This window comes from Hyla sarda, chromosome 6 (genome assembly GCF_029499605.1).
Source record: "Hyla sarda isolate aHylSar1 chromosome 6, aHylSar1.hap1, whole genome shotgun sequence".
In the NCBI taxonomy this organism is placed as follows: domain Eukaryota; kingdom Metazoa; phylum Chordata; class Amphibia; order Anura; family Hylidae; genus Hyla; species Hyla sarda.
Window position 1 is genome coordinate 237,456,142 of NC_079194.1, and position 13,939 is coordinate 237,470,080.

The 13,939-nt window shown below is 42.3% G+C and overlaps 1 protein-coding gene across 1 annotated transcript in view; it reads left to right on the plus strand.

Moving 5' to 3' along the window:
* The window catches only part of SYT12 (synaptotagmin 12), a 114,425-nt gene extending 108,336 nt beyond the window's left edge, over positions 1-6,089 (plus strand). The window contains exons 7-8 of the mRNA XM_056526715.1: positions 682-815; positions 5,276-6,089. Of these exons, the coding sequence (XP_056382690.1) occupies positions 682-815; positions 5,276-5,449 (308 nt within the window). The 3' untranslated portion in view covers positions 5,450-6,089. The remainder of the gene's footprint in view (positions 1-681; positions 816-5,275) is intronic.
* The last annotated feature ends 7,850 nt before the right edge of the window (positions 6,090-13,939 follow it).

Consider the following 13,939-nt stretch of genomic DNA (forward strand, 5'->3'; position numbering starts at 1 on the left):
GCCAGGTGAGTTGTTGAGAGCACCGCATTTGCTTTGTCAGCGGGTGGTCCACATTGTTGGCGGCTGCCAGTTGAGTACCCCTGAATCTAGCGGTCACCGGCGGCCTTTGTGGGCCGCCTGTGCTGACCGCTGGGTTTATTTTAACGTAGGGGCCTGGAGCGGCAGCTCCATCCACCCCTACGTTAATCCGGCCCTGAGTGTTTGAATTTTGAGGGTTAAACTGCTGGAAACCCCATGATCATGAGAATGGTGATCCCATGTCCCCTTAGTTTGAATGTAGTGGTGGTTAGGCATGCACAAAACGTCTCCATTCACACTATGAGATTCTCAGAAATAGCTAAACACTGTACATTCCGTTGAACCTGGTGGGGGGGGGACCATTGTTCATGTGACCCTTTCGGTATTCTCCATACTCATTTTCACCACTATCTGCTCTATGCAAAAGGTATCCTGAACAGATGGATAGACTTACATAACTTTTTTTTTTTTATGTTTGATATGTACATATGTCTTTTCTAGATAATGTTTTACTTGTGCATTCGCTGAAATTGAAAAAGAAACTGTTGATTCATGTCAGGATTGTATCTGTTTCCTGCAGCTTCATATATTTAACTAAACACTACTAATGCCACGTTAGAGAAGCACATTGTTTACCCTCATCCTGTTACATTGATTTTATAGACCCATTTGTGAAAGTGTACCTACTGCAAGAAGGCAGAAAGATCAGCAAGAAAAAGACGGCTGTGAAGCGAGATGACAGAAATCCGGTTTTTAATGAAGCCATGATATTCTCTGTACCAGCCATAGTCCTGCAGGTGAGTCATGGCAATTGTGCCATAATGGATTCAAATCTGTGAAAAGGCAGCTGGCGGGGACATGTAATAGCAGACGTGGCTGTGAATGCATTACTCAGTTTTTCAGAGTAAAATTATATTCCTGTCCTTAAATAAAGTTTCTCCACCAAAAATAATTTTTTAAGGAAAATCACATTCATGTACACCTGCGCCTGGGTCCAGATATTCAAGAATTTTCCTTTTGCTCTTTAAAGGGGTACTCCGCCCCTAGATATCTTATCCTCAATCCAAAGGATAGGGGATAAGATGTCTGATCGTGGGGGTCCCACCACAAAAAAAAAACACGATCTCGGTGCAGCACCCAGCATTCTTCCAGAACGCTGGGTGTGGGAAATGGGGTCATGATGTCACTGCCACGCCCCTCGTGTTGTCACGCCACACTCCCTCAATGCAAAGTCTATGGGAGGGGGTGTGGAGGTTTATACCTATGGATACATTTTTTTTCCCCCGAAGTCATCTGGAAGATTTCTATTATCTGGCGATCTTTTTTCCTATTTTTTATGTTAGGAGGGAATCCACTCTAACTCCTGGTTTTATCTGGGGTCAGATTACAGATTGTTTTCTGATTAAGTGTTATTAGTAGAAGAAAGACATTTATAGAGCAATGAAAAACGACCTTGTGCACAAGGCTGCAGGAGTCTGTATGCTGAATACTGAGTGAATGGAACAGGACACAGAAATCCGCTCACATCCTCTCTTCTATACCAATCCCAAACAGAACTGTGCGCATTATATACACATGGCGGTTTATCCTTTCCTACTTGTTGTTTTTATAATCCACATGCACACTAAAATAAAACTAGGCACAATCCCATTTTTCCCAATAATGCACACACGTGCAGATTATTATTATTATTATTAATAATATATATATATATATATATTTTAACTGTTTATTTATAGGCTTTTTCACATTTTTTTCCATACAAAGTGAAAAGCAAGAGATATTCAAGTATAAAATACAGGAGTAAAATTAAAACAACAAAAAACAAAAGGGATATGACCTACATAACAATGTTGCATCACTGTCGATTAAATTCAAAGACATGAAGATGCATATACTGTATCAGTAGTAGGCACTTGCAAAATCGGTACTGGCATAACATTGGTCTACTGTGTGGTGAGGATACTTAAAGCATAACAGAAAAATAGAAAAAAAAAAAAAAAAACAATATAGGGAAAATCTAAGCCAAATAATAAGAACAAAAACAAGAAAGAGACAAATGAAAAAGAATAAGGAGTAAGAGCAGTAAAGATATTAGAAGCCCGCACGGCCGTGCACGAGAGCTTCCCCAAGGGAGAAGAAAAAGAGGTTTGGAAGTTAAGCGTTATCAGTGAGGTCCCATGGCCTCCATATTTTATAAAAAAGATGTAAGGTATTATCAATAATGGCTGATATGTGCTCCATTCTACGTATATCCCTAATCTTGTCCAGGAGACTCGACATAGGGGGAGCTCTAGGGGATTAATATTTATTTTTATAGCGCCTTGGTTCCAGGAAGCTGTACGTATGATAAAGGTTAAAGGGGTTCTCCAGTGCTTAAACATCTTATCCCCTATCCAAAGGATAGGGGATAAGATGCCTAATCGCGGGAGTCCCGCCGCTGGGGACCCCTGGGATCATGCACGCGGCACCCCGTTTGTAATCAGTCACGTCGCCCGCCCTGTAGTCGCCGGTAATCAGTCCCGGAGCGAACACGATCCGTGGACTGATTACAAACGGGGTTCCGCGTGCATGATCCCCCAGCGGCGGGGAACCCCTTTAAAATACGTAACACAAAGCAAGTACAATAAAAGTGACACAGAGTAAATGACAGACTGATCTACAGGTAGAGAGGGCCCTGCCCATGAGGGCTTACAGTCTACAAGGAGAGAGTAGGTGGGAGAGACAGCTTGTCGTCTATATGTTAGGGGACTAGCCATTCCCAGTGCAGCAGGGTTATTGTAGGTCACAGGCTTGCAGTAGGTCCTTTACTTTTCAGAGGTACCCCTATTAGAAAGCAAGTGGTCAGTGGTCCAGTGTACTATCTACAGTGCCAAAGATTCCTATATGCTTTAGTTAATGTCTCCACAGATGCAAATAAGTATTTCCATGGTAGCCAGCACCAGGGCCATGTTTTTTGATCAAGTCATGGGGTAAAGATAGTACAAATTCATTTGAATGGTACAGTCCAGTGACTGTATCTCCCATATAGGGGCTCTTGTTTTCAGGGTATTTATCTCTTTTAAATGAAAAGCGGATCAAATTTAGGAAGCTCCAAGAATTTAGCGAAATTAAATAGAGAAAATTAAAAAGATAGGACAGAAAGTTGGTCAGTAACTATAGAGGGTCGGACATAGAGTATCATAGACACAGATCACTTACCCCCCTGTTCCTACAGAAATATGTGTGCACACACAATGGAGTTGGGCATGGCTGCCCTCAACCAAATAGGTGTTTAGCCAACAGTAATCCTAAAGAGATTGGGAAATTCCTGTCCATATTTCCTATTCTGGGCAATATATATCTTACAGCATGGTATTCTGCTATGAATTCCTTACTTCCTATGAGTCCCCACTCTTGGTATCCTCTTTTGGGACCCATTTATATAGGCTAGCGAAAGAACCTGCTGCAAAAAAATCTCCTTTTAACTTTTGTGTATGACGTGATCCCTGTCAGCCCATGAGCATCTCTGAAAAGAATCATTGTAGTCATACAGATTGATATGGAGTTCAATGAGCCATATGCCTTTCTCTATGCTATGTACCGTTTCTAGGTTCATGAACCACAATAATGATTTTCAATTCGAAGCAGGTAGGACTTATCTTTCTTCTTTGGCCTGGGCTACATGGAGATTTTTTGGAGTGACAGTATTTATTTGGTCTATAGTTAAAATCAATTGGGAATGCTGCAAAAAGTCTCATGTAGCCCAGGCCTAAGGCATATGTGTTTTTCTGGAACAGTTTTTCTGGAATACAGCAATGAAGCAACTTTCCAAATATTCTTAATTTTACTATATTGTCAATACAGCATTTGTGCAGATCTATGTATTCATATAGTTACAGACTAACATCTTTCAGCCATATACTATTTTACATTATCCCTCCCTCTTCTACATTCTATAGGCCAACAATAAAAACAAGCCATACACATTGTTTAAACCCACCAATTTCAGCAGGAAAAGGTTATAGGGGTCTCCTGCGTCTCCACTAAGAGCAAATGTCACAGGAAAGAAGGATTGGGCATGTTGATAGCCTTATAGCCACTAAAATTGCAAAGATTATGCATGTTTATATGAACTCACCTATGTTAAAAAGCGTGAAAGAAAAAGAGTAGCGTAGTGGACAATTGGCCTACAGTGTGGAAGAGGTTTGCTATGGGGATTTTCTTCTAAACTGGGCGGTTCCCAAGACACGTGTCATCAGAGAGCACTTAGACAGAAAAGAACAACTCAACTTTACCAACTCATAAGTACTGAAAGGATTAATATTTTTTTAATAGAAGTAATTTACAAATCTGTCTAACTTTCTGGAGCCAGTTGATATATAAAAAAAAGTTTTTTCCTGGATAACCCCTTTAAGTGTATTAGCACCTTAACACATGATTGCAGGGTCAGACTATAGAAGGCTTGTTTGCCATATGTTACCATTGGTACACAGATGCCCAGATCTATCAATCTGCCTAAAATCCAAATTGTCGGGTTTTTTCCCATAACAACCAATCACAGCTAAATTTTCATGTCTTAACAAGTTCTTGTAAGGGGAAAGTTGAGCTGTGATTGGTAGCTATGGGGGAAAAAATTGACAATGAGGGCTTCAGGCTGATTGATAAATTAGGGCCAGAGTTCTGCATTTCAGCATTGTATATTTTAGATACAGTGGTGCAATAGGAAATTTCTGGTACCCTTTAAAGGGTAGCTCCCACCATCCTTTTTTTTTTCTTCTGTCCCTGCCTATTGCCCATCTATCCCTAACCCCCTCTCTGCCTTTAATTTTTTTTTTTTTACATATTAAAAATGCCTTTTGTCTGCCTGGTAGTGTGCTCACTACCAGGCAGACTTCCCCAGCAGGCACAACGTCACTGATGCCTGCTGGGGGGGCACACTTCTGCCCTTAGTTCACCTATTCAGTGTATCTCCAGCTGTTTCCCCACTGCAACTCCCAGCTTGCCCTGACATCTATTGGCTGTCAGGGCATGCTGGGAGTTGTCATGGCGAAACAACTGGAGGCATACTGTATAGGTGAACACTGATGGCCGCACATCCCGCTTCCCGCCGCGCACCCCGCAACCCCCCCAATTTTCATGAAAAAAAATAAAATAAAAGTATATTAGAGATATGTTGTAGTAGTACTAGAATATATAAAAAAAAAATTGGTGACAGTGCCCATTTAAGCTTGGTGTCTCCATCAAGTTAAAACCTAATGCTTTGTTGTCATTTTAGGACCTATCGTTGAGGATTACAGTGGCGGAATGCTGTGATGATGGAAGGGCAGAGAATATTGGACATGTGATCATTGGTCCATCAGTTAGTGGGATGGGCATGACTCACTGGAACCAAATGTTAGCTACACTAAGAAAACCTGTGTCCATGTGGCATCAGTTACGGAGAAATTAAGAAAGTCGGGAGCCCTGATTTGTCAAGGAGTGCAAATGAACACAAGACTAGAGGGGCATTTGCTCAAAATGTACACTGGTAAACATATCAATATACAGAACCTTTTGTGTAGATATTGTGCATGGCACCAACACGTTCCTATGACTTGTAATATTTCAAGCAGGTGACACCTGCTGCGTTTATGATTTGTTTTGTGAAATTGTTTCCAGGGATTATATAAAGACAGACTGCGTATAGCAAAATATATTATTATTGCTTTTAAGCGTTATTGCCAAACAATGATATGCTTTGCTGCACAAGCTATATTAATGCCAGTTATTAACCACAGCTATCTAATGGACACAGGGGTATAATAGCTACGCTAACTACAACACTTAGGGGAGAGCTGTCCACCAATGGGATAGTAACTACCCTTGACCAAAGCCATAAATACATGTACTGACGGAATAATGTACTTACTTTTACTATAATAAATATCCATCTGAACAAATACATTATTGAAATCCGTGTTGGGATGCATTCACTTAGAGATTTTGCCCTGCCCAAATGGGAGGTTGCAATGGACAGGGATGGCTTCGAGAAGGGACCCGGCTCAAACGGCGCTGACCCACCACGACAAGGTATGAAGAATAAAAGAGGACTTTATTGACCAAGATGCAACGCGTTTCACTGCACTTGCGCAGCTTCCTCAGGCATGACAAAGGAGGTACAACAGCATGTTTATAAAGGTAATAATTAACCCCTTCTTTAACAAGGCAGGAACCAGACACAAGACAACAGGAGAAATTAACCCCCTGTGTGTCTAATATTATCCACATTGCGAGTTGCCACGGGCAGTCGCAAAATGCGAATCCCATGGCAAATCGCAATGTGCAGTTAACACGAGTATTAACACCAATATATGAAGTTACAAAAATAAAATATAAAAATGATTACAAAATTATTACAAAGCATACATGTATTTTTATAAAATATACATACATAAAAAATTATTATACAAAAAATATATAAAAATAAAAATATATATGTAACACATGCAGCAAAAACATGAAAAATGTGTGTGTGTGTGTGTGTATATATATATATATATATATATATATATATATATATACACACACAATACTGTAAATAATCACCAAACATTCTCTATTGATTCACTAAGCCCCTGGGGAGTCAATGTGGCAAGCTTAAAAATCCAATAGGATTCACGGTTAATTAGTTTTTGATAACGGTTAGGAGTTATTTCTGGGATAGTTTCTAAAATGATAAGATGTAAATCATTAATGTCATTATTATGTACACTAGAAAAATGAGGTGATACACTATGTAATAAGTAGTTGTTTTTAATATTGGATCTGTGTTTGCACATACGTGATCACACAGTTTGAATTGCGTGACCCATGTATTGCCAACGACAGCTACAACACAACAGATATACCGCTAATTGAGTATCACAACTCACCCTATGAATAATAGAAAATGTTGGGTTAGTTTAAAAAGAATCAAACACAGTATTGGGTGTACCAATCATGGGACAGCATAAGCATCATACCTTATTACAGGGATAACAACCCATCATTGTTGATTTAGAAGAAATTTGGATCTCATCATTGCTATTTTTTTACCTATTCGGGGGCCACTAAACTTTGCAAATTTCTGAATCGCCAAAATGTCACTCCAGGGGTCACAGGCACAATATCTTTTAAAACAGGGTCACTGCAAATAATAGGCCATTTACCCCGCAAAATACTTCGAATCTTGGTAGCTCCACAATTATAATTGGTGATAAAATTATACTTAAATGTATTTTGGTCTTTAATTTTATTTGTATTTTTTTTATTTTTATAAATGTTATCATCTTTTTCTCCTTTTGTTGTGATGGTATTATTAATAGTGGTATTATTTAGATCTTCATTCTCATTCTTTTTTGGAGTAACAAGCTCAGTCTGTTTAGTGTTTTTTTTAACCTTTTGATAAGCTCTACTAAGGAGGTTTCCTTGATATCCCTCTGCTGAGAAGCGGCCCCTAAGAATGGTCGCTTGATGGTAAAAGTCGGCATCTGAGGTACAGTTTTTACGTATCCTCAGGTATTGGCCGTAGGGGACGATCCTCAGCTAAGAAGGATAGAGGGCACTTCATAATTAAGAAAACTATTAACGTCTACTGACTTAAAACATTTTTGTATAATCATTTTTTATGTATGTTTATTTTATAAAAATACATGTATGCTTTGTAATAATTTTTATATTTTATTTTTGTACCTTCATATATTGGTGTTAATTCTCGTGTAAACTGCACATTGCGATTTGCCTCAGGATTCGCATTTTTTCACTGCCTGTGGCAACTCGCAATGTGGGTAATATTAGACACACAGGGGGTTAATTTCTCCTTTTGTCTTGTGTCTGGTTCCTGCCTTGTTAAAGGGGTTAATTCTTACCTTTATAAACATGCTGTTGTAACTAGGGATGCACCGATATATCGGCGGCCGATACATATCAGACGAAAATAGCTATTTCGGCAAAATGCCGAAACAACTAAAAATCTGCCGATAATGACCCACCTCCCCTGCCCGCCCACAGCACAAGTTACAAACACTGCCAGTGGCAGAGGCACTCGTGGGGGGTGCAGGGGGGGCCGGCCGCAACATCTGGGGGGGGGGGGGGGGGGGGGGGGGTGTTGCGCTCTCCGGGATAGGATTAGGAATACTTCTTTTTATGTGCCCGGGCCGGCTCCTGTGTGTGGCTGCAGGCGGGGGCCGACCAGAGCATATAAAAACTAATACTGTATACTAAAAACCAGGGGGCCTCCAGCTGTTGTGAAACTACAACTCCCAGCATGTCCGGACCAGCAAAGTCCATAGAGACGCAGGAGGACCGCAGGATCGTCGCAGGAGAACGCACGCCGGCCGGGGCCTGGTAAGTGACCGCGTCATCTTCTTCAGTGTTCCGGTCATCGCTCCTCCGGTCCCGGCACCAGCACCTACTGCTATGGTCCATGGGCCATAGCAGTAGATGTGACACCGGAACACTGTGGGGGCAGCAGTACAGACATACAGCCTCCAGCCATACACTGAATATGGCTGGAAGCTGTATGTCTGTGGGGTGGGGGAACTGCTGACCTAATGTGGGGGGGAGCTGCCTAAAAATGTGTGTGTGTGTGTGGGGGGAGCTGCCTAATATTGTGTGGGGGGGGGGAGCTGCCTAATATTGTGGGGGGGGGGGGAGCTGCCTGATATTGTGGGGGGGGGGGGAGAAGCTGCCTGATATTGTGGGGGGGGGGAGCTGCCTGATATTGTGGGGGGGGGGGGGAGAAGCTGCCTGATATTGTGTGTGGGGGGGGGGAGCTGCCTGATATTGTGGGGGGGGGGGGAGCTGCCTAATATTGTTGAGGGGAGCTGCCTAATATTGTATGGGGGAGCTGCCTAATATTGTTGGGGGGAGCTGCCTAATATTGTGGGGGGAGCTGCCTAATATTGTTGGGGGGAGCTGCCTGATATTGTGTGGGGGGAGCTGCCTAATATTGTTGGGGGGAGCTGCCTGATATTGTGTGGGGGGAGCTGCCTAATATTGTTGGGGGGAGCTGCCTGATATTGTGGGGCGGGGGGGAGCTGCCTACAAATGTGGGGGGAGCTGCCTAATATTATTGGGGGGAGCTGCCTAATATTGTGTGGGAACTGCCTACTATTGTTGGGGGAGCTGCCTACTATTGTGGGGGAAATGCTGACCTAATGTGAGGAACCTGCCTACTATTGTGGGGGAACTGCTGACCTAATGTGGGGGGAGCTGCCTAATATTGTGGGGGGGGGGGGCTGCCTGATATTATGGGGGGGGGGAGCTGCCTAATATTGTTGGGGGGAGCTGCCTAATATTGTTGGGGGGAGCTGCCTAATATTGTTGGGGGGGGAGCTGCCTACAAATGTGGGGGGAGCTGCCTAATATTGTTGGGGGGAGCTGCCTGATATTTTGGAGGGGGGGGGGAGAGCTGCCTACAAATGTGGGGGGAGCTGCCTAATATTGTTGGGGGGAGCTGCCTAATATTGTGTGGGAACTGCCTACTATTGTTGGGGGGAGCTGCCTACTATTGTGGGGAACCTGCCTACTATTGTGGGGGAAATGCTGACCTAATTTGGGAACCTGCCTACTGTTGTGGGGGAGCTGCCTACTATTGTGGGGGAGCTGCCTACTATTGTGGGGGAGCTCCCGACCTAATGTGGGGGAGCTGGCAATCTAATGTGGGGGAATCTAATCTAATGAGCGGAGCGCTGCATTTTACCAGAAGACGGGGAGAAGTCATTTTCGGTATCGGTTTCGGCCGGACATTTTTTTTTTATTTCGGTTTCGTTTCGGTTCTGAAATTTCCATTTCGGTGCACCTCTAGTTGTAACCTCCTTTGCCATGCCTGAGGAAGCTGCGCAAGCGCAGTGAAACACGTTGCATCTTGGTCAATAAACTCCTCTTTTATCCTCCATACCTTGTCGTGGTCGCTCGGCGCTGTTTGAGCTGGGTCCCTCCTCAAAGCCATCCCTGTCCATTGCATATACCAGTGACCGGAGGGCAGCAGACAACCTACTATTTGTATGCTATCATCATTGTTGTGTATGAAGCTACACAACCACCCAGGGTGAGCAATCATTTGTTTTTTACCTCACACTGGGGCTTAACAATGTTATGGAGTGCTTGTTTTTCTACTTCTAACACATGGGAGGTTTTCATTGTACTCCTCCAGTCTCCAAAAATGACCACCAGGTATAGGAAGTAACCAATTGAATTTGTATAACTTGCTATAGGTTTATTCTGAAGTGTTAGCTATTGTGGATCCATGAATTCCACCATAATGGTTGTTATTTGCCATAAAAATAAAAGTGAATGTAGACTCTTGAACACTATCTTGCTATTTTAATTTAAAGTAAAAAATAGTTCTGCAAAGATTTATTTAATAGATCTTAAATAATATATCTTTATAGAAATAAAGCTTAGATTTATAAATACAAAGCTCTAAATCTCTAGTATAGCCACAGAGCAGGACAGTATCTGCCATGAGGCGAGATGAGTATCTCCCCTCAGAGGGCATGTTGCAGAATCCCTTAGGAGTGGCATGTTCCAGGGAGTGGCTGTACATCACACCGTCTACACATCACACCATTCATCCTATGACCTGCAAGCAATGACTAGACACAAATGTAGAATGCAAGGCAGTCATGACTGGGAATGCAGTAATGGGTAACTGTTTGACACTTTGTACATTTTGCTGGAACTGTTATATATACATTGCTGATTTTCTGCATGCAAACCTTTCTTATGATTCTCAATGGGAGCAGGGGGGCACCATTTTATTTATTGCCTCAGATAGCAGAAAAGCAAAGTTTAAGTATAACTCCAACATTTGTCTCCTACCTGTTCAGATCAGTGCCGAGAGACGCAAGGTCCTCTGGGCGTTACAGTTCCTGAGGCAATCGTTTGATGTCTAGCAAGTATAGAGCACCAGCCCCGCTTATCAGAAAAGGTCTTGTGCATACAACCGGGTGGGCATCATATAGTAGCCGAGGCAACTTTACCACCCAGCACGAGCTGCATCTCTCGGGACCAATCTTTCTAGAACAGATGGGAGACAAACACTTTAGTTACACTTTAAATGATATTAATCTGGCAGTAAAGTGCCACATTTTCTTAGTCTCTGACTCAACCCATGGCAGTGTCTGCTCAGCCAATCACTGAATGAAGTGCATCATCGCTGGTACCATTGTCAGAGTGGGCATCTGCTGTGTGTAGGGATGAGATGCTAGACCTAAAATGACATGGTGCTAAAAAGAGGAGACACTTAAGGAATTTTATGGCATGGAGAAAAAAAAAACATAAAAAAGCAATAATCAACTGCCTGATCCCCTGGTTCTGTGGTACCATCAATGCTTAGTCCCTGCTGCTCACTATAATCTGGTTCCTGTCTAGGCAGAAGGAAGAGCCTGCTCAGCCAATCACTGACTGAAGTGAGTCACTGCTGTAGCTTGTGACTGGCTGTGCAGCATTTCCATATGTTTGGAAAGCAACAAGGAAGTGGTAAGCCTCAGGGATTGGCATAGCTAAAACGGTAGCTGCACCTGACTAATCTGTTAGTACAGGGTTATAGAGCAGGTGACACCGATGACTACCATACTCATGATCTTCTATCAGTGGCTATATCCTTCTATGATACCGGTCTTCTGTATATGGTAATAAAACGCTTGGAGCACGAGGGGCTGTCCTAAGCCCCCTGTGCAGGGTGACTTCTGTGTTTTAGCATCTGTGCATGCTGGCTCTTTCATTGTCATTTTCCTCCTGCTTTGCTAAGTCTGCTGTGCTGCAGAATGGAGTTCCACTCTGCAGCATAATGGCTCTCCTCCCCATGTGCGATAGCCATGGCCACAGCCATTATGCTGCTTAGTGGAGCTCCATTCTGCAGCACAGCAGGCTCAGCACAGGGGGTAGTTGGGAATGCCTCCCTGTACTCCAAGCTCCTCTTTACCATATCCAGATGATCGGGGATGTCAGGAGAATGAAACCAAAGACAGAAGATGGGTAAGTATGCTTTTCATCAGTGTCACCTGCACTATGACACTGTACCAACAGGTAAGTGCGGGTGATACTGATGACAGATTCCCTTTAAAACTTTTTTTTTCTCCAGCTTGGCCATTTAAAAAAATTAAAATAAATAGCAGACAATTTTTTTTTAAGATGGCAGTTTGGTCACAATTATACTTGATGTGGTAGAGGAACTTCCAATGCCATTTGTTCCTATTTTACAGTGATGTCAGACAGTGAAACTTGGTCTGACTAAGCACCTTTTTTTTATAAACCTGTAAAGTCTTGGATAGGGAGCTGTCAGATAGCAAATGGGTTGGATTTAATTACATGTAAATATATGTAAATGAGCAAGTTCTAGTTGACTGTATGCATGCAAAGTATGTCCGGATATTTTTATATTGTAAGGTAAGGTTAACAGAATGGGCTACTTGTAGGCAATGCAATACTAGCAAAGGAAACTCTCTAAATACTTCACTTTATGAACTCGAATCGATATGTAAAATTGTATTTTCTTAAATATATTTGTTATATCTGATAACCTTTGGCTAAATATTGGTAAGATTGTAATTAAAGGCACTCTCCAGGATCAGGCAATAGGATATATTTTTCTTCACTAAAAGAGTGCCACTGTTTTGCATACCCTTTGTCTGGTATTGCATCAAATCACCTTTCAAGTTAATGCGGCTAAAGCTGGCCATACAAATTAGTCAGCTGATCTGACTACCATCTTGAGTGTTTGATGGCCTCCAAACTTTCCCCTGATGGCACTTGTAAGGGGAAAGAACTGTAGGACATGTTAGATTCTTCCCTTCTCCCCATTCAGACAAGTGTGCATGGGTTTACAGAGAGGTAAAAAAAAAAAAAAAACATTGTTGGCTGAATGAGCATTCACCTGCCAGCTATCTGAAATGTATGGCCATCTTAAAGGGGTATTCTGCCGCACACATCTCACCCCCTATCCAAAGGATACGGGATAAGATGTTAGATCGCGGGGGTCCCTACGCTGGGGACCCCTGCGATCTCTGGGCCAGCAGCTGCAGCGTCCAGAAGACGGAAGCTTGCAGCTTCCGTGTTTGTGACGTCACACCACGCCCCCCTCCATTCATGTCTATGGGAGGGGTCGTGACTGCTAGTACAGAGCCTTCACGTCTCCTCCCATAGACTTGAATGGAGGGGGCGTGGCGGCCTGCATCGCCAGTCAACGGGCACAGAGCGCAGTTTGCTCCGTGACCTGAATGACATGGGTGCTGGCACGGAGATCGCGGGGGTCCCCAGTGGCAGGACCCTGCTATCTATACTTTGGATAGGGGATAAGATGTGTGCGGCGGAGTACCCCTTTAAGCTGAATTTCCAGATAAAGCATGGCGCTGTTTCTCCAAAATTTTTAATCCTGGACAATTATTAAAAAAGTGTTTAAAATGTTTTAAAAAATGCCCTCTTGTCCTTTACTTTTTCCGAAACAGCGGCACACTAATATTTTTCACAGATTTCATGTCTGCAGTTTATATTTTTCTACAAGACTCTTCACATGTACATGCATTTAATATACATTAACTAGTTCAGAAAGAAGGCAAGCCAATTGTGATAATGGTGTTAATGAAAAATTTGTATATATGACTATTCTTATCATTATTACTACAATATTACAGTATATCATACATAATCCAGTATACCCAATCCAGCATTACAATAAAGAAAATCTAGAAGATTATATAATACAGTCACATTTAAAAGTTAAATCGTAACTCTCATTAAAATAAATTTTTGCTATTACATTCCTTATGGTAAATAAAAAATATTTCTAATATACTTTGTTTAAAAAAAATAAAGTTTTCTATGTTTTATTTGTGCTTAAAAAAACTCAAGAGCACATTTTCTTCCTATCTTATACACAGACTTAGGACCGAAGTCCAAACACAGGAAGTGCAGCCTG